The 27,197-nt window shown below is 39.9% G+C and overlaps 1 protein-coding gene across 4 annotated transcripts in view; it reads left to right on the forward strand.

Annotated features, from left to right (window-relative positions):
• The window catches only part of TLCD4 (TLC domain containing 4), a 40,232-nt gene that overhangs the window by 1,643 nt on the left and 11,392 nt on the right, over nucleotides 1–27,197 (forward strand). The window contains exons 2-8 of one of the 4 annotated variants that reach the window (XM_059854301.1): nucleotides 4,912–5,021; nucleotides 5,597–5,768; nucleotides 7,454–7,667; nucleotides 17,640–17,805; nucleotides 22,303–22,392; nucleotides 25,126–25,184; nucleotides 27,027–27,121. In XM_059854301.1, coding sequence (XP_059710284.1) covers nucleotides 17,651–17,805; nucleotides 22,303–22,392; nucleotides 25,126–25,184; nucleotides 27,027–27,121 — 399 coding nt within the window. In that variant the 5' untranslated portion in view covers nucleotides 4,912–5,021; nucleotides 5,597–5,768; nucleotides 7,454–7,667; nucleotides 17,640–17,650. Of the gene's footprint in view, nucleotides 1–4,911; nucleotides 5,022–5,596; nucleotides 5,769–7,453; nucleotides 7,668–12,516; nucleotides 12,677–12,898; nucleotides 13,050–15,974; nucleotides 16,118–17,639; nucleotides 17,806–22,302; nucleotides 22,393–25,125; nucleotides 25,185–27,026; nucleotides 27,122–27,197 lie in introns of those variants that run through there. The other 3 variants (XM_059854298.1, XM_059854300.1, XM_059854302.1) reach the window with 3 other exon arrangements.

Consider the following 27,197-nt stretch of genomic DNA (forward strand, 5'->3'; position numbering starts at 1 on the left):
AGGAAAAAATTAGAGTGATGCAGACCTGTTCTTTGGAGTAGACAGTTTCTTGAATGCAAAGCAAAGGTTTTGACTTTCAAGGAGCCTAAAAATCTAAGCAGTGAGTTTGCCTCATTGACTCTTACAGCTAGTAAGTCTGCTAACTCGTTGTTAAATTTGCAAGAGTAGAGGATATAGTTTTCAAGTAGTATCCATAGAAGACTGGAAGGGAGGATTCAGAATTGGTAAGATTGGTTAAAATAACTGAAGACTGAGGCAACAGCCTGATACCTAGTTGCAATAAAGTTTTGTGGATTTTTTTTTCTTTGTGAAGACTGAGCAGAGCTCCTGAAGATCTCTTTTGTGATGTAACACTGCTAATCCTGCCTTTTCTCAGGAGGACTTAGGTGTATTTGTGTTTTATCATCATGGCAACTCCCTGCTCCCTTGATACCATGTTCTGGACCTGGGAGACTTCCATGCAGTAACTGTTAGCAGTCCTGAAGAAAGCAGGTTGCTATCTGCTCCTCCAGGTGTGTGCTGAATGCTTGGCCGTGATTCCAGCCTGGGAAGTGCCTTGAGAAATCCTCATCTCAGCATCAGCTGTGCATAAATGCACAGTTAATATGAAAGTTAATATGAAATGCAAATTTAGCACAACATGGCTGTGTTAGCTAAGTGATGTGAAGCAGGTGAAGTACAGGGTTCCATGAGGAGGCAGTGATTAGTGCTGGATACTGCTCTCCAGCCCGCACAATCACTGATGCTGTGAGTGAGCGAGGGACCTGTATGTCTGGGAGGAAGTGGTGCACTTGGTCTGAAAAGGCATTTGACAGAAAATGATGCAGGTGCAGAGGCTGCCTCTGACACCTCTGCTACTGATGCAGGAAGTTAGCTTGGGACTTTTCTGAAGGAGAAATGAACCACACTTGTTCTAAATAATTGGTCACTGTTGTCCAACTCTGTAACTCTTGAATAGGAAAAAATAGGTACGGTATTTTTTTCCATGTACCACTTGTGAGACAATGTTCCAAAGAAAGACATGCTGCTCTCTTAAATGTGAATATTCTTTGTGGAAGCCTCCTGGTACCCTGGGTGCATGGCTCCTTTGAAAGTTACACTGCTGGGCACTAAAGGGAACTGAGCAAAGCTTGTTCTTTGTGTTTCAGGTTCTTTTGTCTCCAACAGGAAAGGCTGTAATTGGAATATAAATAAAACCATTTTTTCCCCTGAAATGAAATGTAGACAGCTTTGGCTATCTGGCAGTAATTCTTTTTCTGAGTTTCCCTGTAAGTGATCTAACTCTTAACTTAAACAAGAATCTTTCCATTCAACTGAAATACACCTTATATTCATGATTTCTTAACTGGCACTTTGAATACTTGTGATGTTTGGTGTTTTTTTTCCTTTTAATTATGGGTTCTAAAATTACACCTATGAACAAGAGTGAGTGTACTGTTGTTTTCTAAAATGAGGTCATTTTTTCTCCTTTTGGCTTTGAGTGCAGCTTCACAAACAGTTGCATCAGCACTACTGATGAGTAAACTAGCAAAATGGTAGAAACAATTGGGTGAGAAAAAGGACAGGTATAACTTGGGCTTTGCCACTGGAAAAAAATTGTAATGTGGAACCATTTATCATGTTAAAGCTCAGTAATTTATTTAAATGTATCTAAATATTCTTCTTAGTTTCTGCATCATATTTTCATAGAAGTGATTCATAAAAACAGATACATTACGTAAGGAAACTTGATTGATTTTTTTTTTTGCTGGAAGCAATTATTTCTTTGTATGTGCTTATGGTGGTTTTAGGAGCACTATGAGAAGTCGTATGCTTTTGATTAGACAAAACCTGAAGACTTCTGACTAGGTTCTGCTTTAATATTAGAAATGGAAACTGTATCTGGAAGACTCTAGAAGAGCAATAACATCCTAAGTGTTATAACAAGTTCTGTGGTTGGGAAAGAAAGGTATTTTTAAATTAATCAGTGAAGTAGACCATTTGGGATCAACTGGAGACAAGCTACTGATCTTACTTGAAGGAAAAATTAGGATGTTATTGGAGCCAGTGTGTGGCAAGATTTGTCCCTTTAGACAGCTGCTACTTTCAATTGCTTTGGGCAAAGTGCAGTTACACTTTCTTATGAGTCATTAGAATTAAAGGATTGTAATCTTAGAAGTCCTGATTTGTATTTGCAATCAATAACAGCTGTAATATTTATGTTAACATTACAGTTAATGCTGTTCTTCCTGGCATAAGGGCACTTCTCATAGATATTTGTCTCTTTTGTTTAGATATAAAAGTTCAGCACTTGCAAGCACTTAAACAATGCTCCTGCTAAATACCAAAAAAATGGAACCAATTTCCCCAAATAATAAGACTCATTCCATATTAAAAACTTTTTTCCCCATTCACATTTGCTTTTCTTTACACTTTAATTTTCAGTGACAGACAGCAAAGTAAATGTGAGTTTACAACAGCTCAATAAATAAGGTATCCTTCACTCCTACATTTCCCTCTTGTTGGCAATGTCAAGTTTTCTGAAAATAGTCTTTGGAACTGGGAGAGGAGGTTGTTTTTAGAAATTTGTTTGGGTCTAAATACCATGTACAAATTTAGAATCAAAGCAGCAATTTGTAAGGAGAATGTTTTTCTCTGACAGGCATGAGCCACAGTGCCAGCCAATGTTTCTTTAACCTGCTGCATCTGAGGTGTCTGGAGGGCTGGTACGTGTGCCTTTGATGACACACAGCGTTGTAACCATTTGGGTGCATTCTGAGTGTGCTTTTATGAAGCAGAAACTTTGTAGTAGACAGCACTGAAATGACATATTGCAACTTGTTGTAATTACTGGGTAGTGTGTTTGGGAGCAGTCCCTGTAACGTAGTGTAAAATAATGCTCTTCTCTCTGTTCAAAAGGCCAAGAGAAAGAGACTGATGTTTCACTCCTTAAAAGTGCTGAGTGGCCTGGAGGTCACTTGGGTGCCTCAGGCCACTTGGCCTGTAAAAATAAGGTGTTTTTAAAAAACACACCTAAAAATAGAGTTGAAGTCTATTTTTAATCTCCTGGAAATCTGTATTCTGATCTGTAATGTTAAATGAAACTTGCAGGATACTTGGGGGTTAGGATGTAGGGTTCTCTACCTATTCACTGCTGCTTTTTGACTGGGGTTTTCCTGAGCTTTCCATGAAAGCATCTGTAAGGAGGATGAAGAGAAATGCACATTACTTTAGCCTTTCCTGGGTTCCTGCTCTCAGAAGACTTGACCACTGCTTGTGCAGGGAGATAGATGAGACCAAGCTATCAGCTTATTTTGGATGCACAGCTTTTCCTCTCTCAGACTGAAACCCAGGCAGCTGTGCTGCTGCTGCTGCTGCTGCTGTCACAGCTCTGGGTCAGAGTGCCCAGCCCTCAGCATTCTCAGGCTTGAGGAAAGGGCATCTCATCCTTCTGTGTTCCCTCCCTCCTCTCCTTATGAGCATTCAAAATGCAGCAGAACTAACACCCTCCTCTGTAGGAAACGCTGCTCAGTTGAAAGTGAGGACAGTTTTCTGAGCTGTTCAGGTGTCTAAGGGTCTAGCATTGAATTAATGCCATGCTGGACTGGAAATAACTGGTCATATTAAAAGAGAAGGGAAGATGTCTTCTGGTTTTGCTCTACACTGTCTTTCATGTTCTTTTTCTCCATTTTTCTTCCATCTTTTATTAATGCAGTTGTGTTTAAAAATATATAATTTGTTGACTCTTGTTTTGGGGATATTGCCAGGTATAGCTGTGGATTTAGAGATTTGATCAAGTACTGTTTAAGTCAATTGAATGTAATGACTTCACTAGCTCTCAATGGAGATAAATTGAATTCTTTGCAGAGTTTGCAGGGGCTGCCAAAGGTATCTCAGTGTTTTAATTTCTGTATGTTTGTGTATAATACTTGCAAGACAAAATATTATGATTTCAAAATATGAAATTCTTTCCTTCTGTTTAGTTAAAGTATGTATGATATCAACCATAGTAAACCCTGCTGGCTGACACAGTCTAAAGTCCAGCTATTGCCAACATAATTTGCCCTCTGCACTGTACTTCAACAGTCTTTAATTATGTGATAAGATTTAAAAACAGATATGCCTCACATTTATTTTCATCAACCACAGGTGATGTGTAATACTGTTCTCTCTCTGTTTGACAGTACAAGAAAAGAATGTCCTTGCCTTTATTGCAGTTTTAATGAAAGTTAGGAAATTATAAACCATTTGCATTAGTTACTCTGAATTTAATGCATCGTTAAGGTGTCAAGAGAGTTAGTTGGTTGACTCCAGTGCCTGTGAATTAAGCAGTGATAATGAGACAATTGCTTAGAGTTAAGTTATGGTGTTAATTATTTAGCTGACTTGTGATTAATATATTACTGGAAAGAAAAAACTTTATACATGTGGAAACACAAGTTTTAAGTCAGCTTTCAATTTACTAACACTGACTAAAGCAAATAAATAATAGAAATAATTTCCAAAAAGAAAACTTACATGTGATTTCATACTCTTTTTAGAATACTTTGAAGAAAAAATATGTTGTCTTTTTGATTGTATGTTTGTGTTGGAGGACTGGGACAATTGTATATACAAGCAATTGTTAAGTAGCTAATAGTCAAGCCAAGAGCTAGTATAACTCTTGATGATGATGATTGTTATTATCATTACTATTATTTAGTTGATGAATTGTTTGTAACTGCAATCACCTTTAAAGAGTGCTGTACACAGAAAAGAAAAAACAGGTTTGTTCCAAGTGGAACTGAGGAGTGCGTACGTGTGGAGTACAGTGTGGCCAGAACTCACCTGACTTGGCACTGCAGAACGTGGCATTGGACTGGAATGTTTTGGTCTGTGTATGTGCACTACAGTTATCCAACAAACCTTTAATTGTAAAGCTTCCACTTTCAGTGGTGAGCTTCCTGTTTCCACTGGAGCAGAATTTCCCAACAGAAGAAGAGGACATCACCAGAGGCACTCCAGACGTGTAATGTCCCTTATTCAGCAAATCAGATGAACAGGTGATGAAATGCTGGCTCTTCAAGCAGTCCCAGTAGAGTTATCACAGAAAATGTGTATCTTTACAACAAAGTAAAAGGAAATGGGCACCACTGAAAAAAGCCACAACCAAGATGTTCTGATTTTTGTATTTCACAATGCAATTTTTCTGCAATTTACTCAGTTAAACAATATATTTGGTGCAATTCACAAGGTGACTTTTCAAATCCACTTATAGTGTTTGCATTATACATTTTCATGGTGAAACTCTTCCACCTTAACATTTTTCTATCATCTATCTATCTGTCTGTCTACCTCTCTCTCTCTCTCTCTCTATATATATATATAAATATATATATATCTCGCATATAGAATTAGGATTAATTTTGTATTTTCTTTATTTTTAGGTGTTCTTGGGTTTTGTAGTCAATATTTTTCTAGTATTTGTCTAATCAGTAAGGTATGGTGTTGAATAGTGTCATTGGAAGTAGAAGCCTAAACAAAATTCCTCACTTGATTTGAAAGGCAGGCTGTCTTTCTGTACTTGAACACTGCTGTATTTAATGTAGTTTCATGTCTTTTTGTATGTTTTTACCAGGACTGCTGTCTTAAATCTTAGCTTTGAAACAACACTATAGAGCATGATATCCTTCCTATGACTAGAATTGTGCAAAGGAACATGTCTGTATGAATTAATATACAGAACAAAGCCTTGGGAGGGGAATCACTACAGCTCCTGATATCAATGCAGACTAACAATTAAACCCTAGGTAAGAATCTATAATAGTGCCAATGCAAAATTAGAAAATAATCACAATATTAACAAGTAGCAGTGGTAAAAGTGGGGGCTTTGCTAGAATTCGTTATTAGTAATAAAGGAAAAATTAATAATACATTCTGGACCTCCTAAACTGACAAAATTAAGACATAAATTATATTTACTTTTGAAACAATGTATGACACCACTTTAATATCTATCCCCAAATATGAAATTAAAAAGTTTTAATATTTAAGAAATATAAATTTTCAAGTCATGTTCTCTGAAAAAAAAAATTATTACAAATACTATTGACTACTACTTTTGAGAACTATGTGGAAAACAATTTCTTGCTTTCTTATTCAGTTTTTAAAATTAATTTTCAAGAGCATTTAGATGTATATAAAGTGAGTATGGATCAGGTTTTATTGTTTCCTTGTGTCATCAAGCAATTTTCCTTCCTTGTTTCAAGGCTTTCACAGATCAACAGAGGATCAAAAAATCACTAAACATGATAGAAAGTTTTTTGAAAAATCTGAAAAAATTGACAAAGCATTCAGAGGGAATTATATTGTCTGAAGAAGCTACCTGACCTGTTGAGGCTAACACATCTGCCATTAAAGTATCCTTACCAACCATTCTTTCCATGCTGTGGAAAGCTGAAGGAGGCATAGTGACACACTGTGCAGCTGCTATGCCATATGCCAAAGTTCAGACTGAGCTAAGCCAGGCTTAGGAGCTATCTTGAGCATACAGATGAGTGATGCCATCCAAAGCACGTGCTGTCTTTTTACCTGAAAGTCTGATGCTATCATGTAAAACAAAATACCTTGTATCAACAAGCACTGTTTTGTTCTGCACTTGAATTATGCTGATTTTAATTACCAGTCGGAACATTAAAACCTGGATTGCTCTCTGACCCTCTGTATATTGAATTATTGGGAAACATTTTGTTTGGTTTTAGCACTGCTTGGCACCAATTTTATTTTTTCCAATCGTATGCCATTACAAAGTACATATTTTTCAATTTTCTGCTGTTCTGACATCATCAAATTCTAGTCACTACCCTGTTCTACAGTGCTTTTGTTGCTAAGAGCCTCAGCTCACAGAGCAAAAGGAAATATGTGCACGTGAAGAAAAGAATTGGGTGTTATTTCAAAATTCCTCCTGCTGTTTGTGGTGTGCTTCGTGTTGGAGATTAGGGAACCAAGTTTTCTAAATCTCAGAGCTCTCTGACTTAAGCCTTTGGGAATTAAACACTTTCTCTAGACCTTTCTGGTTTGCAGAGGCCAAAGATGCACCCAGTTACTGCTTTGTTTACTTAAGAGCCAAGGACATATTTAACACAGCTGCAGAACTGCCTCCATTATACTCCTTTGTGCAGGCACATCAGAGGGAGGAAAATGCAAGGAGGAATGTGAGGTGGACACTGAAGGAAGCCAGGGGAGGAAGAAAATAAAGTGACAGGAAAGGAAAAGGTGATAGTAAAACAGAATATAAAGTAGAGGAGGGGGGGTAGGGAAGGGAAGACAGTGACCTGGAAAAGAGAAAGAAAGATGGCGTTCCTGTGAATTCTGTGGATAATACTCAGCACATCTGTATTAATGTGGTTTGATGTCTTGTCATAATGCTGACGTGCTGCATCAGTGTAAGGGTTTCTAGTGCAGCATGGTAAGCTCCCAATGTGCTGTTTTACAGGTCCTCAGTAGCTTCTGGACAGTTGTAATCAGGACAATAATACCAATGGAGAGGGTAATGCTGCAGGTGAGGTGTAAATAGATGAAAGAGACAGCATGTGATGAGAGACACAAATGGAGAAGACAGAAAAACTGGAAGAAAACTGAAGAAGGGACAGGAAGAGGTTTGTGAACAGACAGCTTTCCAGAAGCAAGCCTTTGTTCTCCTATGGACAGTAAGTACTACTGGCAGAAATGCTCTCTCAAGTGGGAGGTGACAGGAGAAACTCACTGACCTCAGATGAAAAATGGAGCGCGTGTTCAGAGGGAGTAAACTAAAGGAGGGGAGGTGAAGGTCTGTTACTACCTAAGAATGTGGTAGGATATGTTACAGTGACCTGTGCTGGAAAGGTGTGACACTTGTTCTGCAGCACTCACCTGAGTAGGTGTAGCACAGTATGCATCAACTCATAAAATGTGTCTGCTGTTTAGAAAGCCAAGATAACACTTTCCCTTCAGGGAAGCATACAGCTCAGCCACTGTTAACTGGGTACCTGCAGGGTGTTAAAAAAAGCCTGAAGCGTACAGATTTGTTCTTTGGTCTATGCAAAATTTTTTTGGAGAGGAAGGATTTTTTAGAAATGGAGTAATTTTTTTTCATTTCTATTCACCATTTCCCTGCTATTTTTCAGGGTTTTTTTACTGAAACCAAATTCAGATCCTTTATTTTCAGTCTCCTCTTTTCAGGCTTGGGCTTTCTGAATTAAATGCTGCAATATTAGCTGCCTGCAGTTCCTGTGATTGGACTCCATGGGTGGCTGAAGTAATTTTCAGACAATGGAGCTGGTTCTTTTCTCACTCACACCACTGTAACTCATTGGCTCCAGTGAAGTTACTCTTGATTCACAGTGTTGTGAAAGAAGAGTTGTGCTTGCTCTTTCATATGTTCTTTAATCTCCATGATATTTTTGTTTACATGTATAATTGATTTTCTGGGAATATATCCTGCTGCTGACAGGGAGACCTAGGAACTTCCTAAGACAAAAATAAATGTAAGCATTTTTTAGGTCACTGAATTCAATCCACTGCTTCTACAACACCATGTTATATAATTTCTTTCATAAACTTCTCAGGCTTTAAACATTCATTAACATCTGTTCTTACTACAGTGGGTAAAGGTTAGTTACATCCTGTGTAACTTTAAAACCACAACTGAAATAATCTTCAAATGCTCTAAAAGTATTTTTCTTTCTCACCTATGTCTCACTTTTCAGTACAGCAACCATGATAAAGGCTTCATTCTTGGCAGAAGAAGGCTCAGCTCTGGGAAAGCATGATTCTGAAATTACAAGCATACTTTGGAAAGGTTACTCCATATTTTTCTTTTACGGTCACATCCCTCTTGCAGATTTTAGTGGGAGCAGTCATCTGACAACAAATTTTTACCATACTTCAAGTGCCACTCTGAAAGTAATTCCAGAAGGAGAAGGATACGGAACAGGTGTATACAACTCAGCTGAGGATACATTACTGCAGACTTTGACTACTTATCTTGGTCTGCCTTCCAATTACTGCCCTCTTGTAACAAATCCCATCCATTTTATCCAAATTTGCTCTTCATTTGTGGAATTCATAGGTCTAATTGGCATGAAGTTGAAAATCATCAATATAATCAAGAAGTTTTATTGTAATTAAAGGATAGATAAAAAGAACAGTCCTATTTTTCTCTTACATAGTACAAATAAGATGATTCAGCAGAAGCCAATAGAATTATGCTGCTGCCTGCAAATGCTACTGTGAAACCTACCTTTGCTATGCATATGTGTTCATATGGAATACACTGTTATTTTTTGCCTTGTATTGCTAAATCTCTGTTGTGCAGCTCACCTTAGCAAGCCCATTGTCAGTACTTCCCTTCTGTTCTGAAGCTTCACTTCAGAAGCTGCAGCTGTTACCAAGGAAAGCTCTTGGCAGTTGCAGTTTAGTAGGGGCAACTTTGGTTTGCAGCAGCTGGAAGATGATGGCTGCTCATCACAAGGGAGGGAGGAAGAGATGTATCAATTGTGAAAGCCAGATTGTGGCCACTGTACAGCAGCCAGCTGGCTGTGATACTGCTCTGGTGGCTCTTTATCCCACCCTTTGGCTACTCTATTTCTGATGCAGAAAAAGGTGCTTCAGTTGCTTCATGCAAGTACAGTAAGCCTAATACTTTTAAGACTTGCTGGAAATGCTCAAAGTAATTGTGTGGTCTGTTCATGCAATGCTTTGTTGGAGTGGTAGAGCACTCCCTTAGTTTTGTTGGCATTACACTGCCTATAGAATATGGGCCTATGGTGTTTACTCTGAGGTCTCTGGGATTGCTGGACATGGGACATCCAAGGTTGAGACTGCTGCATGTATGCAATAACATGACGAGATTATTAGATACCAAGAATCCTAGACATACACAGTTCAAAATCCTAGAAATAAACAGTTCTCAAAATCTCCCTGGAAAACAATTCTGGTTGGAAAAGAGGACAGACAACCAATCTAAGACAACCTGGATATGGTAGCCATATCCAGCCATGTCTACAGGTCTCCCTTCTACTGCAATGCCTTCATGCTTCCCAATAGCTAGTTCTTTGTTTGCAAATTTACTTTGTCAAAAGTGTGAGAGATACCCTGCTGTATGCTCATGTGGAGAGCAGTTGCTAGTCAGGAATCCTCAGTGCATCACCATTCTCCCCTTTACAGTCAGCAGCTCTCAACCCAGCATGTGTTACAGGGTTGTTGAAAGAGGCCATTGCCTCTGGTCACGATGTGCTGTGTGCTCAACAACGTGCTGATCTCAGGCCAAGAAGAGAGCAGCGAGGCTGGACAAACTCGTTTTTTTCACCCACGCAGCATGCTGGGCCAGAGGAATTCTTTGGTAGGCTGTATGCTACACAGGGCCTGATACAGAGGCTTGGGGAAGAGTCTGGTTTGTCTTCTAGATGCTTCCTAACCTGTAAGTGCATAAGGTGAATAGGTGGTTTTGAGGCTTAGAGCTCTGATAAGTGGTCTTTGGCAGAGTTACCCATTCAATTTAAGACATTACCACTCTCAAGTGCCTATTTTACTCTGCTGTTAGGTATTACTACACTCTTACAGTGGAGACTCCGGGTCACAGGCTGGCATGTTAAAAGAATACCTACATTCATTGTTGTGCTCTCCTAGAATGATCCTGACCTCAGGCAGTTGAGAAAAATCACATTTTAAAACACAGCAGCTAAATCTGCCAGAGCTTGTTGTTCAGAGCCTTTGGCCTTTGCTTCTTAACCATGAGAGGAAAGAGTCCTTGCCGGTACCTGCAGGTCTGAGGACAACCTTTCGTGCCTTTACTGCCACTGCAGGTCCTCTGTCACCCCAGAAGTTCACTGCTTGTCCATATGGAGTACTGGTGTCACAGCTGTTACACCTTAAAAGAGAAAAGGGTGTATGTAAAGAAACTTCGAAGTCACTGAAACTGTATTAAGCAAAAAGTGAGGGCTGTTCTTTGGAAGGTGCATTAATACAGAGAATTCCAAGAAAAAATTCTCTTGTAATTTTTATGGTTTATGTGATCTTAAAAGCAGTTTATGATCCTACCATGGAGTTCTTAGGATTTAGTGGCTATTCTGATTCACTAAAAATGCAGATGTAGTAGAAAAAAGTTGAAATATTAATTTATATCAAGAATGATATGACAGCAAAGTAAACCATGAGGTTTTGATCTTAATTTCACTAAGAAGTTGGATGATTGTGTTGATATTGTGTTCATATGGTATTGCTGTCTTTATTTGTCCATCTGTTTTTGAAATGGAAGGAGATTGGAAGCAGGAATGGGATCCCCTTCTTCACTTGTCTGAGGATATCTCATAACATTTTGTTAACAAAAATCAATTCAAAAGCTGGTCAATCATAAGACACAAGTCCACAGAAAGCAAACTTCAATAGTTCCGATGTTTACACAAACACCTGGTCGTTGGTTCATGCCCAGCAATGGATTACGCCAAGCTGGCTGGAAACAGTTAGAGATGCTGGCAGTGTGCCCTGCCCACCTCCCACAGGTTCCCACTTCTGCAGCAGGAATGGCTCAATGCCTCATTAATCAGCACCTGGGTTTCTGCATTTTGCAGATTGGTGCATTAAGGCAAGCCAACGTCAGTTTCTATTCAGGCTTAAGCCAGAGCATTCCTGCTGTGGGAGATGTCTTGCAAGAGAGATGAGTGTACATAGTGGGGTAGATGCAGCTTAAACTATAGACTGAGATGTATATTAGTACCTTCATCATTATTTTGATAGAGGAGAATTTTTAATTTATTAAGAAATCATTAATGGAAATGTAAAGTTGAGGTGGTTTAGGATGTAGATGATAGCAGAATGCCAAGAGGAACAGTCATGACCATTACATTTTCTAGTTGGTGAAAGACTACGTCTATCTATCATATCTATTTTTGTCACCCTAAGTTTGTGTCTGTTTTTCAACACAACAGCTCAAAAATGTAAAATTAAAAAAAAAATTGTCATAAATCACAGCATTGAACTTAGCAAATGACAAGTATCGGCAATACCTGTTCTCTCACCATGGGTGTGTTCCCCATGGCTCTGTGCTGTACAGGACTCCCAGAGAGTGCCTAAATGGATTCCTAGGGCACGAACAGTCACGTCAGCATTTTTCCCATGACACATTTCAGAAACCGAGCTGTGTGACACAGTGACTAAAATGTTGGAAAGTGAGGTGCTATGTCTGACTGGCCTTTAACCTGCCCCAGCACACACACCAAGAACATTCAGCGGCGTTCAGGGCCCCTGCGCCCATGGTGGCAGCTCGCAGGGGCGCCGGTGACAGCCGGGGTGGCCGGCGGGGCCCGCTGCCCGCGCGCTGTCACCGCGGCTGCGCTCGGGCCGCGCTGAGGAGCTGCCGGACGCTGCCGGGCCATTGCCGTGGGCTGCGAGCCCGCTCCGCGCGGCCCTTCGCGGGGGCGGCTGCGGAGAGGGGGCGGTGGGCTCCAGCGCCGGGGGGGCGGGCGGAGGGAGGGTCCGGGGAAGCCGCGGCCCCTCGGAGGCGGCGAGCGGAGCCCGGCGGCAGGTGGCGGCGGCGGTTCGGCCCCTTTAAGGCTACGGCTGCCGTAACCCGATCCCCGCCGGAGCATCCTGCGCCCGGGAAGGGCTGTCCCGTCCCCGACGCGGGGAAGGCATGGAGGAGGAGGAGGCGGCGCCGCAGCCCCCGTAACCCCGGTCCCAGGTGCGGCGTGCGGGGAGAGAAGGCGGTAGGGCGCTGAGAGGCCGGGGCCGGCGGGGCGGGGGCGGTGCGGCCCCTTTCCCCCGCCCCGCGGGGCTGTGCGGAGCGGCCCCTTCCCTCCCTCAGAGCGGGGCGGCCCCGGGGGCCGAGGGCCGCAAGCCGCAGGCGGCGGCGCGGGGCGCGCTGACAGCGCAGGGCTGCGCGGGGCCGCCTCCTCCCGCCGCCGCGGCCGGAGCGAGCGCGGAGGGTGCCCGCTGCCTGCCCGCTGCCTGCCCGCTGTTGTGCTCTCCTGCCTGCTCCTGCCGCTGCCTGCCCGCCCGGCGGCCGCTCGGGGCCGGTGCGAACGGCGGGCGCCGCGGGTGACCGGGACGGCGAGGTAATGCCCGGCTCGGGGGCAGCGTCCCTCGGGGGCAGCCCGGGGGCTGTCGGCGCCCACCGAGGCTGGGCGGGTTCCCTCTTGGTGGCTTTGCGACTCTAGACTGCTTGCGGGGTTTGAGGAAATTCGGTAAATGGTATCGCAGCGGCCACCTCTCTGAGTGCACTGCCTTCATAAGAATGCTTTATCTGCCGGTTGCTTTGATGTTCTAAGAGCAGAAAGCTGAGTGGAGTTTAGGATGTGAATAGCCTTAAATAGAAAAGGGAACAGCTTAAGTGTGAGTAGCTTGAATTTTGTTGTGTTTCTCCTTAACGCTGCTTACTGAGCTAAATAAGACATCAAACGAATAGGATCTACCATTCAGAACCAAGAGCACAGCAAAGCCCCAGCACTGCTTTTGTTAGTGGGCTTATTATAAAATGTGGAAACAGTCAGTAGTCCAGAGTTGCTCTCTGCAGATTGGTCTGACAAGTTTTACAGCTATTGGATTTGGCTTTTAGTTTTAAGCGGATCAGGAGAGCACGGTATTTCATGCGATGTCCCGGTATCAATAGCAGCTTTACGGTGTAATCTTGTTTGGAAATTGATCCAACTCATCTGGAAATCCAGCCTCGAAGAAAGTAAGGGCTGTGGGCCTTAAACCTTCCACTGCACCTTCTTACCATGTCTCATTATACTGTTGCATTTCTTATTTTTATGATGTGGAAACAGTAATAGGAGGAGAATGTAAATGCTAAATGCTTTTGATGGTACAACACTTGATAACTTTCCTGCTCCTTTATCCTCTTTCATTAAGTGCCAACGTGTTTCTATCAGGAGTTCATAGTGTTATCATATTGGGGGTGAATGGATATTGCTTTTTCTTCTAAATTTCAAGTAGAAGCAGAATTGCAGGAAAAACACTGTATGTTGATAGCAAATGAAAACCAACATATTTTTAGCTCTTATAGAGTATGATGAAAAAAACCTGTGTTATTAACCTTTCCAAAGTTATTGGGTCAGTGGAGTAAGTTGAAATCACTCTAGGCATGTAAGCAATACCTTACTGAAAAAATGTTAGTTTCAAGTGTTTGGTAATATTTATTTACCTAAAGATTCCATTGAAAAACTACTAGAGTGAAGTTCTGATCACATGTTGTTACTGTCTAACCAAATGTTTAAGACAATAATTTTGGGTAAGCAAGGCAAATGCTAATGGTGGAGAAGCAACCTGTATATTCTACTATTTTTCCTGCATACAAAGTAGTTACACTAAACCTCCCCAGCCAGCCTCCCATTAGCTCAAACCCTGTATCAGCTGACAGAACAGTAATCAATGACTATGCAGTTTGGGTGATAGTGTCTGCTCATACATAATCCACAGAGTTGTGTATCTTGATCAGACTTTGCTGTACAGCTACAAGAAGATACTTGGGGAAAAAACCCCACAGTGTAGTTGAAGCTGCCTGGCTTACTAACTTTGGACTTTGTCAAGGAAAAGTGTAATCAGAAGCTAATTGTGCTTGTTTTAAGTTAACAAGCACAATGCAACAAGCTGTTTAGGTTCAGCAACATGAATAATTTTTCTTGTAAATGAAAAGAAAACCTGGTAAAAGCCAGTAAATTTTCATGTTAAACAGGATACAGTTGAAGACAACCTAGGGATATGAGCAAATAACAACCTATAGATGTGGGACAATATTTATAGCTGAACACATGTGAAATGCTGTATTTACACCAGGTCCTTGAATTGAATTAAATAGGACACTATTAATTGCTGAAGTAAAGCATTAAAGTATTCTGGACTTGGTAGTTACTCTACTTAAACAGCATCTTGATAAGCATATATGAAATCAGGCTTGCAAGACTCGAGCATCCATGAGACCAACCAGGGAGGCTTAGTGATTAATTTTTTGTCTGCCTCTTCTTCTCTAAAACCATTGTGCCATTCTCCTTCATGGGTGTCATGGTTCTGCACTCGCTGAAAGTCAGGTCATGCACTTTGCATGCAAGTACCTTTTTTAAAAATGAGTTCCCTCCACAGGCTCCTTAGGTGAAAGATTAGTCTTCTAATGCATTTCTTTCAAGGGATGTTTGCGAGGTTTAATTCCATAATCTGTACTAAAATGAACACCTATCAAAAGCTGAAACATTTCTTACCTAATATAATCTTCTGGTACTAAGGAAACAAAGCAAAACGGGGTTTTCTCTTGTCCAAGAGATTATATCAGTCTTCAAAACTCAGAGATACTAGTGTAGTCACTGCAGATGAATAAAATGTAGCATCATGAGAATTGCTATATTTTAGTCAAAAGTATGAAGTAAGTGGGGTTAATGCTCAGTGGTTTTGCTATTTTTCTGAAGAGATTTGTACTTAACCTGGATTTTGGCTTCCTTCGTTAAACCAACTGATAATTTCTTTTTCCTTATGTTGTCCAAAAGAAGACTTGTTTGCTACAAATGAGATAATGTAATGAAGTTTTGTCCTTGAGGTTAGAATCTGGAACTGGACACCACACAGTGCATCTCAGTGGGTTTAAACTGATAGATACTAAATTGTTTTATTCCTTCAAATGGTAAGGTTTTAGACAATTGAGCTTAACACCCGTTGTCTCTGGTACTTTACACTATGTGAAAAGGATATAAAGTTTGGTTTGTGTTTTGTGTCTTCTTGATCAGTGGAGGCAAATGGAGAAGTATGTGGACGATTGAGAATACTGAATATTCAGGATTGTAAATGAAATGGGAAGCTTTGATAGAGTAATGTTAAAAAGTATGCAGGACTTACATGGTGCTGCACTAGAACAGGTCATCAGAAAACAACTGGAATCAATTTGTTTGATGCAATGCACTGCAGTGTGTGTACATAAAAATTTTAGTTTGGATTAAAAATGCGTTTATGAACTGAATCATCCCCTGTGATTTGTGTTGCATAGCTGTCCCTGAGCTTGCAAGCTGGATTCCTTTTGGGTTCTACTGGGCAGGAAGCGGGCCCTAGGAGCACATCAAATATGTTCCAAGAATTGTGGAGTCCCTAGGACAGAATTAAAGCTGCTCTGAAGTAGGCACACGAAGTCTACATGATAGAGGCAGGTTTCACTCAGCAAATCTGCTCTTGTTTGTCCTTCATTCTGTTTTTATACCTGTAGCTCTGTGGGTACTAATCAGAGGAAGTTTTATTGTCTTCAGTTCTGGGAGAATAAATAGAAGAGGTAGAGGGGGAAAAGTTTGAGACCATTGAACCTTCTGCTTCTAAATCTTTGAAGATGAAAGTATGTTTTTTCTGATATATATGTTTCAATATATTCACCATTTACACCTCAAAGTGAGAATATTGTACTTAATTTTAAAAAAAAGTTAATTGTTTTGTTATTATGGCGGACTTTTTCCTCTATTTTTTTCCTTCTGAAGTTTAGGTTTCTTACCATCTGCAATGCAGATACAATTTCAAAAATCTAAAGCATGTTCACTCATTCTGTAATGCACGTGAAATAAAGGTGGACATAAATGTATTGTGGCATTGTATCGCTTTTGCTGACCATTAGGTTGCTGTGGTAGCATCAGATTATGCTGTCCTAAAAGTCTTCATTTTATTTTTAGATATTTTCTTAAGTAAAACTAAAATAAGTAACAGCAGGTTTTTTATAGGTGTTAAAATAATTATTTAAATATTTGAAATGAAACCGTTTGACTTTTTTTCCCCCTTCCAGTTCAGCTTAATATAAATTGACATTTTTTGAGTTTGTAACTTTTGCCAGTCTTGGAGTGTAAACCATTGTCAAATTGGGGATGCATGTCAGAAGTTTGTGGCTTCTGGGAAAAAATCATTCTGTGTTGCAAATATGTCGACTCAGGAAAAACTACTGAAGCATTTAGAGACTGACAGTTCTGTTTGGAATTGTTGGTATTTAGACCTCATGAAATAGCTGAACATCCAGCATCTGAAAAGCCAGTCAGCTCTGATGATAGAGGCTTTCTGCCGAGTGTGAAGACGTGTGGAGGTTTGAGTTCTGTGGAGGAAGAAAGCTCCAGCACAACAGCCCACAGCCCGTCCCAAGGACGAGCTCTCGACTGAGCCCAGAGTGAACTGAGAGCTACTGTCTCTGCAAAGTGCACAAACAGAGCTGCAGCAAGGCTACTGCTTCTCTGGGCTGACCCAGAAACCTCTCTTCTGTGCTTATCTGATTGCATTGTTGCATTTTGACCTCCTGTTGGCAGCAGTCAATCTGGCAATAATGAAACAAGTTTTAACTTTGGAGGTTCTTGGGACAGGAGTGGAGGCTGCAGAGCTGGCGATTGGCCTGGTCAGTGGTCATCACTGCCCTTTCTGTGTAGAAAAAATACATGCAATTTTAGGCCACAAAAATGTAAAATATGCAAATGTTAAAAAAAAAAAAAACACCCAAACCCAAATGCAAAATGCAACTTATGTATCTAAAAGTTTGGGCATACTTTTATACTGTTAATGCTTAAGTAGAGACATTGAACAGGTAGAAACTTTTATTGAATAACATTTCTGTTGATAAGTTTGCTGTCACAAACACTTTCTCTGTTTGCTTAAAATACTTAAGTGGAGAATAGAGTGAAATTACCTTCTGCTTCTCTTCACAGGTTGAAGAACAATGGCTTCCTTCAGCAACCTGACTGTTGGCATTGCTCTTGCCAGTTTTACTGTATTTCAGCTCCTGTTCCACGTTGTAAGTTCTTGGGTGTCAACACGAATAACACCTGGTTTTCACAATCTCAGCCAAAAAAGGAAGATCGAATGGAATTCAAGGTAAAGTGTTCAAAACAACAACAGTTAAAGACTGACCTGAAATCATGGACACCTGAACCACCTGTGTGTGTATGTGTAAAACTGAAGAAAACCCTATTAGTTAAAGATCAGAGGGCTGGCTCTAGACACTGGACAAATAATGCATGTGAAATGCTGAGGCCCCTTTGTGGAAACACAGCGTTACTAACACTTGTACATTAAATGCTTTGTTAGACAGTGATGCCCAAGTAAAGGTCAGCACAAAGATAAAACAGTGACTGGTGAGAGGTAATGAAGATGGGATGCTCTGTGATGCTTCTAGTAAAGAGAAGAGATAAAAAATTCCTTTCCAAACATGTATGCAAATCAAAACTATTGCAATTTGTTTGAAGTCCCAGTGTATCTCTGGTCACACTTTTGGGAGCAAAGCAGTTTGTTCACCTGGTGCTACTGCACTACAAACTGGTTTATATAGGTTAAGGTTTTCCAAGGAATTTAATGACACTTTGGTGTAGTATTGAAAAGAGTCAGGTTCATTTGTGTTGTAGGGAAAGGAGACTGCAGGAGGAGGGGAAGCTATAGCAGACATGGGGTACACATGTAGGAAGGAGTTCTGGAAACTCAGTCCAAACACATTCCTCACTCTCTCTGTGTTTCTGGATTTCCATCAGTGGGATGGATCCACCTGCATTTCGTTTGTCCCCTCAGATACAGGACTTCTAGAAACTTGTTTGACCCGTGAGTCTTTTAAGCCATAAGGAAAGTATAAGATAGTAATTGAAAATGGGGTGATCAGTGAGCTTTTACTTGCAACATACTACTCTGAAAGGGTATATATAGTACACAAAGTTCTCCAGTTGAAATGAATAGGTACAGTATACCTTTGAGTAGCCTATTGCAACTTTAAAATATTTTTTTCAGATGTTTCCCAAATTTAAAGCTCAAAAATGTGTACTGTATGGTTGTCACTGCACTCAATATGCATTAGTTGCAGTTGTGTTCCTTCTCAGTGCTGTTTAGTATCAGGTGGATACAACAACTTTTAAAGTTGTTTCCATTGTTCTAGGCAGCATTAGCAACTCAAATAGCCTTGCCCTTCCATTTGGCAAATGTCCACTTGCAGTGTTCTTAAAGGCACCATCTTGATTTCAGTTCCATCTTTGAATAATTACCTATCTGCCAGAACAACTGTGTAGGCTGCCAGTTCACGGTGTCAGTGCAGCTTAGGTTTACCTCTCTGTTCCAATTAACAATAAGAGGCAGACAGGGAAAGTAAACTAAACTGTTCCCATGTGAAGCTGAACTATTGTCTCTAAGCCACATCAAATGGCCTTTGAATTGCATAATAGGCTTGATGAGAACTTACCCCATGCCTGGTAGTGCTATGCTGGTGTAGTGCTTTGCATAATAACATGAATTGTTTTACACATCACAAGTGTGCTGGAAATAAGCTGTTCCAAATCTCTGAGCTACTTTGTAATAAGATGTTTAACTGCTCAATTGATACAGTACCCCAGACTATGTCCTTTTTTACCTCTTTGCACGTTTTTTTTCCTTGGGGTTGATAGCAGGATGTAGATGTTAGCACACAGGTGAGTTGTGGTCCCAGGCTTCATCCAGCTCAGGAGTTAGAAGGCACGAAACACAAAGCATGGTTCATCAGCATCTTGTGGATGTTATAGCTGAGGAGGGCATGAAGGGAAAGAAAGGCTGGCTGTGCCTGTGTTACTTCAGCTCTGCTAACCAAACACAGTGTTTTGTCAAACTGCCCTGTCGCTCCAGTGTTTCACTGGAAACACTGAAATGACGAGAGGCCTCAAGGAGTATCTTGCAAGTTCAGAGAATGCAGAGGAGTATGTATTTATTCTGCAGAGAGCTCTTATTTATTCTGCAGAGAGTTACTATGTCCCAGTAAAATCTGTTGGTTTCATTTAAATTATTTAAAAGTAGATGGTTGTTATTTTGTCCTATATTGAACTGGTGTAGGGAGTGCACATACAAATGATTCTGTTGGCAGTGCTAAGGAAACTGGCACAGAGGATGGTTATGCATTTTTATCAGCTCAGCTGGGTCTGGAAGAGGGCATCTGCCTGAAATGAGCTGTAGCATTGAAAATATATTGTTGCAGTTTGGAAGGCTTCATAATCAAGTATTTGAGCTGCAGCTCTTGACTGTGTTTTCCATGCTGTCAGTTTGTTCATTCTGACCGTCCAAGAATTATGAACCAATAAAGTAATTGCTTCTGGTATCTGAAGTTTATGGACACTCAAATTGAGTTAAAAACTGTATTTGGTCACAAATGTCGTATAACTCTTCAAGTTGTGCATATATTCCTGTTGCCTCTCCTGTAATACATGCCTGTACTGCTATTAAGTAGTTGTGAAAAAATATATATATTCAATAATAAAAAAGCAAGTCTGCAACCTAGCATTGCAGCTTTTTTTGTTTTCAGCTTAATGAGGGCTAAAGGATGCAAGCTTTGAAAAAAATTTCAAGGAAATGTACAGAGCTTGATAGCTTGACCTAGATTCCGTATTAAAATGGACTGATGTACTATTTCCCTTTTTCTGCCCTGTCTATGAAAAAGCTTCGAAGTCCTGAGTTAAGGAGGAAATTTGTTGCTTTTTCTTATCTTCCTTTTTTTTTCTTTTATTTCACTCCCATCAAGTGTTCTACTTGTGTATAACTTGTATTTTAAACAGAAAGGTTCAGGTAAATGGCCTCTTCAAAGACACATTACAACTATAAACTAATGAGCTATATTTTAGGACAAATTTTCCTTCTTTGCATTATCCTCTCCTCAAGTTCAAAAATTCCAGGTATTTCTCAGACTGTAAAATTGCATGTTCTGCTTTGTTTTTAAAAAGAAAAGTTCCTATCTTTTTTAATCCTGTGTTACAAGAGTAGACCTTTTAATTAAACTGTTAATTTAATTATCAGAATTTTAATGATAGTTTTCTTTCTTTGTCCTTAGAAGAAAGGGCAGAAGTGCAGCCTGTGCTGTAATGATTATTAATTGTTCTCATCCAGTTTTTGACTACTCATATTCTACTAATCTCCATTCATTTTCTGGCACACTATTGAAAAAGCTGTTGAAAATAGCACAGTGACACTCTTGAAACAAGTTGTAAATAGTCTCTTTTATGCATAGTTATGGAATTTTATTGCCAGTAGATAATAATACCACTTCTGGAAATGGAGTAGGGATTATAACCTCTTTCCTTGCAAAGTCTTCTGAAGTAAGATGTTTTCTTCAAATCTTGCATGGTAGAGCTTAGATTCCTGAGAGTTCCTTAAGGACATCTAAAATATTAATGACTTCCAAATACATGTATTCAATATGTACAAAGACAAGAATAATAACTAACAGCATCTGTGCATTTGTGTGTGTATTGTTGGTGCTGTGAATATGGTGGGAAGTGTTTCCAATCACACAGCACTGAACTTAGTTCTCATCTTTCAAACAGTATCTGTGATTCCCTATGGCTATTTTTTCACATCATTTTTTTTTTCTTTCTAATTACATTTGGAAAGTGGGAAAGCTGACAGTAGCTACGCAGTATTAGGTGCAGCTTATAGTTGTGTTAAACCCATGGCTAGAGCAGGAAGGTTACACATTTTGGACCCATGCCCATTGCATTGTTCTACCTTCCAAGAATACGTGTGGACTGAAAGTGCAGAAGGGGCTCTGGCCTGTGTGCTGGCAGAAACCCTGCTGGGGCTTCTGTAAATAGATATTTCTCTAAAAGTGCATGCTTGTTAGCATGCAGAGTTTATCTACACTGTGCATGCAGCCTGTTAACTGGAGACTGTGGTCTTTGGGGGAAAAATGTGTCTAGTACCCAGGTAGGAACAAGGCAACTTTGATTACTGTGACGTTTATTTTGTATTTCCCTTGTCCAATACAAAGCTGCTAATTGATATAAATCTGTAGCTGTTATACCTTGGGTACTCAGCTACAACCAAGTTATGCAAGTTTTCTCTTTGAATCTACTTCAGATGCACTAGAAATTCTATCTGAAGCTTAGGATTTTTCGTTTAATGCCACTTTCCAAATCCAAACTAGACTTATTTTGTGTCTTTTAATTTGGTGCCTGAAAGGAGAAACCTGCTGCTGCAGGACTCCTGGGCTAAGCTGAGTATGAAATTGCATATACATTTTGCAGCAAATGGGACAATACAGAAAACATTTGTTAGAGAGCTAGATGTCATACTGTCTTTAAGGATTCATTAATATATGGGATAATTTGAAGAAAACTTAGATCTCCCTTACTTTTAAGACTCACTTTGTATCTAATATTGTCAATCCCACTCCAATCTAATAGATTCCTTCTTCTTGAGTGTTTTTTCCCACCTGTCATTGTGTAAGGGGTTGGATGTAGCATAGGGAACAGATGATTGTCTCCCACAGAAGTATCTGCAGGCAGTAGAGAATGCCTTTGGATACATCCTACCTTAAGCACAGCATGGGAAGTTGTGAATGGCAGTACCTCTTTGTGACTGTGATCTCTTTTTCAGGACAGTGTCCACATTCCACGCCTTGGTGGTTGGAGGATTTTGCCTTTACATTTTATTGTATGATGATGCTGTTAATGCTGACCATCTCTGGTAAGGTTTTTACATTTTGTGTTACATACATGTTATGGTTTCATAGTAAAAGAACATAATTGAGAAGAAAAAAAAAAAAAAGAATCCTGCAGTGTATTAAGTGCTGAATGATTGTTTCATTTTCCATTAAAATATGCAGTTGTGATGTGTTCATTTTTGTCTGTACTGTTTGAAAATTTGATAGCTATTGTGTCAGTATTAGTGTCTTAGTTCAATGTGTCTCTGTGAAGTGGAATAGATAAATTAGAAGCAGTTGATTTGAAACAGCAAATTATTAAAGAATAAACTGTAACTATAAGTCAGTGTGACTGAAACTCTGCTATTTACAGTGATAATTTTAAAGTGGAATTGAAAAGCTGTAGTAGATCTGGATAGTGTATATCTGTGTGAAAGTTCTCCACTGAACCCTGCAAAGGGTTTGGGTTCAATGGAGAGAGAATGTGGTATTACTGTCAGGTAATGCCTGAAAATAGATACAGTAGATCATAACAGAGACTGGAGCGTTGGTAAGCTCCAGGGAAGCATCAGTGTTGTGTGTGACATTTTTTGATGGTCTAGGACTTCTCAAAAAACTTTTCCTTTTTTTTCTGTATGTACTAGAGGCTAAGATAGATGGTGTAGAAATTGTTTTTGTGGTGGTGAGAATCACATGGTAGAAAATGTGGAGGTGGTAGAGATCAGATAAGGAGAGGGAGAAATGTAAATAAGTGGATTAAGTTGTAGCTTCATAGGAGAACTCCTATGACTGTTCACTTCATAGTCATTACAGTTTTTCCAGTTTGATGTTTGATCAGCATTTTATATGACTCTATATCTGCAACGAAGTTTGAAGAAAGTCAGTCGAATGGACTTTTGTTTGTTCTGTCTGCCCGTGCATCTTCATGTGTAATTCATTTGCCCCACATACCTTCTTAGCAATCACCAAAGAGATAGTTCTTCCCATTTGCTTATTCAAATCACTCCCTGTTTGTTACTCTGGGCTCTTGCTTGCATCAAAACTGGCCTGCAGACACCAGGGCTCATTAATTCCATTGCACCTTCCATTCAAGGAGATAGAATTTAGTCTAAAATTTTCCAGACTTCCTGACCTAAGTTCTCTATTTATTGAGAATAATTTGGGATTCTGACATAGACTCCTCTTGAAGGGATGTGACAGATGGACAGTGCAGCCATATATGTTGAAGTGTTGGTTTAGAAAGCCTAGAGGAGGTTTGAAGGCTCTGGAGTGCAGGCTTAGTCTTGGTGGTCATGTGCTGAAGTGTGTTGGGACCCCTGAGAAGTTTAGCTGTGATGCTGCTGCTGCAGCTTGGAGCTCTAACATGAGGTCTCTATGCCTCCTGCTAAAGTTAGGAGAACATATCTGTCTATATTCTTTGTCTAAACCTAAAGAAGCACTCAGCCCACCACATATCATGAAATCAAGTTTTGAAGCCATGGAAAAATGTTCCCATTTCAAGCTGTATTTAAAAGAATGTCTATGGCCAGTCTTAACAGATGGAGTGAATTCCAGACTCTCCTAGTAATGATTTTTCTTCACCTAACAGCAGAATTCTGGTTTTATGAGTCTTATTTTCCTGTAAACTACCCTCTCAGTGAGGGGGAACAGTTAGTTTTAGACACTAAGAAAGCTTTACAATTTAGTGATCAGATTGTAATAATACAGGAAATCTCTTCCCACTGCTCCATTCCAATAGGATTAAGAAAAAATAGTTAAGTAATAGCATTTTACTGTGTTCTGGCTGAGGCAGACTTTGTATTGGAGTTGGCTGTAAGCACAGTTAGGTTCCTTTTCTTCTGGAAGGGTTTACAACAAGGATTGCTTTCACAGCTTGTCTTGAGCAGTCTACATTGTATGGATCTGTTGACCTGTCACTTGAAGCTCAATTCATATTTACACAAAACATAGCTAGATTAGTTGCACAATTTAATTTAAAAATTGAGTTACAATCCTTGTGCCGAGGAAAAAAAGACTTGCTTACCAAACTCCTCAAAGTAGGAATGCACAGAGGACAGTGGAGAGAAGGGCAAACGTTGCTTGCTGTAACATGGGTGCTTCCCTTTCTGGAGCTGTATTCACAAGGTTGGGTTTGTTGAATATTCCAGAGGAACGGAAGCTGTGTGTGTGCTACTAAGAGCTTTGCCTGCTGAATGTTTGGCACCAAAAGGGAAGGGATAGAAGGTGTAAAAACTACTCTGAAAAGCATTTCTGCTCAAAGGTTTTTTGGCTCCAGAGAACTGGCAAATAATTCCTTTCCTGTGTCCTTCTACTCTGTTTATCCCTATAAACATCCATCTGATTATGAATATGAAAAGCACCAGCTGAGCAAGATATTTTTGTCACTCTTACCAAACTTTTAGCATTGGCAGAAAACAAAAATGGAGACACAGAGTGTCAGTTAAAGGGCTAAGAGACAGAGACTGGGCTGTTCTCTTTTACCCTCGGTTTCCTGAGAAGCCAGCTCAGAGCACTTGCTGGGTTTCAGTTCAAATCTCTAGCAAGGCTCTTGGGGCAGTTTCTGTGCTGAGGCAGGGGTTGATCCTGATTAGGGTAGTTAGTGGGTGTCTTGTGTTTGGGTGGAAAAGGAATTCACTTGTGATTAGAACCCTTCTTAACTAGATTGCATAATCTCTTACTGATGAGCCAAGAATAATGTGCCCTGATGGGCACTGTGTTTGAGATGTGTATGTCCTCTGCAGATAGGCTGTAACTATGTATTTTTGGTGTGTTTACAGGGGTGACCCTTCAATTGTGAAGCTGAATATTGCTATTACCACAGGCTACCTCATTTCTGGTAATTATGCAACATGTATACAGCATGCATAACCTGTTTATTTAGATTGAGTCACTATACCTACATGTTTATCCTGAGCCACTGTGGTGAAGATGTGGTATGTGCATATATGATACAGTTTGTACCGTGGCTTTTAAAATTGCTAATGGATTTGTGGGTTGTGGTGAAATCACAGCACCTTGCTAGCGGATGTGAAAGGTGGAATATCTCGCCAAGCACTGAAGAAGTACCACTGTGTGGCTTTGTGATGGTTTGATGTGCAACCACCAGCTCCAGCTCAGTTTTGTCCTTTGGCCAGTTGAGAAGGTGTTAGAGCAATGCCCTTCACTCTCCTCTCGGTGCCTACAGCTCGTATCACCTCTATCATGTGTTTCTTCCTGTGACCTCAGAAGGCTGGCAGAAGAATTTTAGTAACCTTCAATACAAGCTGAGGCAAATGGATTCTGCCTGCCCATCTTTTAGTCTCTTTTAAGCCAAAATTCAGCCATGTATAAAATATGGCAATTATTTATTTTGTATGTTATTTATTTCTGCATATGTTTTATGTTCTTAATTTCTCTGTCAACTAAAATTGGCATGGGAATTTTGCTACAAACTGCTTTGGAGCTTTCTTTTATGTTGTGTGGGGATAATACTGGCTTATCAAAGCGAAAAACTTGTGACTTGGACTATTTTCAGTGAAAACTTCTCATGTTAGGATGAAGTCTCTGATCAGAGACTAGGCCACACACTTGGTTATCTCATACTGGATTTCTCAATCCAGTGGAAGTGATAATCTGGTGAACAGCCTATTCAGCTAAACTGTGCATTACTTTAAGTGTCTGGGGTTTTTCATAGCTTCAGCTGCCATGTTTAAATTAATCAGTATCTATTTTTGAATAATTATACATTAAACTTTCATTATGAATTAATGAATGCCTTTGAACAGGCATCTCAACCTGACCACTCATTCTGTCTCACTTCCCTGTATAGTTGATGTTTAATTATTAATAGGAAGTGAGCAGCTATGTCAGATGATATAGAGCCCTGCCTGAGGATAGCTAATATAAAAGAGATCAAGGCACACTCTGGACTTTAGAAAGGCACAGGGGTAAAGTCTTTGATTTGGAACCTTGGTCAATAATATTCGGGTCCAAAGTACTCATTTGCAGAAGGTAGGCACAGAAATTGCTTGTTCCAGTACAGAGAACAAGATCCTCTGAATTCTCAGACCATCATGGGAAAAGAAAGTTTTAACATAAAATAAACCTTAAAAAAAACAACTAAAAAAATCTTTCTTTTTAACACTAACTTGCTATGCCACTTTTGCAGTAATTAGAAAATTGGAATTTAATAAAGCAAATATGCTTCTTATTCCAAATGCCTCTTGCAAAATAGTTTTGGTTCCAAGTTTACTAATACACTTTACTTTTTGATTCAAAGGTTCTCCATAATAGATCCCTGCATTTGTTGCATGTATTTGTATGTTTGCTATGCCCCCTGCAGACCTACCTTTTTTTTTAATGTCGTATGTTCCGGATTTTTGGGGTTACAAGTGTGAGGCCACTATGAGATTCAGGTTCCACCTTTTCTTTCTAAAATACTTTGGCTAAAGTTACTGCATCTCTACTTCCATTGATGTGGAAAGTAATCATTTATGGAAATTGTTGGGAGAATGCTGTTGCCTAATGCTTTGACTGAAGTAAAGTCTTTAGGATGAAGATGTTCTCTTCAGACATCATTAATTCAGAGGGTTTCTACTGATGCCATATCTTGGTATATCTCTAAAATGTAGAGAAGCTATTCTGAGGTCAATGATTGTATAATAAATAGTTCTTTATAGTTATTTCTGTTCTCTTGTAGATCTGTTGCTTATTATTTACTACTGGAAGGCAATTGGTGACAAATATTTTGTAATACATCACTTGGCAGCTCTGTATGCTTACTATTTTGTACTGGTAAGTGCTGTGTTTTCTCGTAACATAAGCAGATGAGATAAAAAAAATGGCTTTTATAGACCTCACTTGCTTAGTG

The sequence above is a fragment of the Haemorhous mexicanus genome, chromosome 9, assembly GCF_027477595.1.
Source record: "Haemorhous mexicanus isolate bHaeMex1 chromosome 9, bHaeMex1.pri, whole genome shotgun sequence".
NCBI classification, from domain to species: domain Eukaryota; kingdom Metazoa; phylum Chordata; class Aves; order Passeriformes; family Fringillidae; genus Haemorhous; species Haemorhous mexicanus.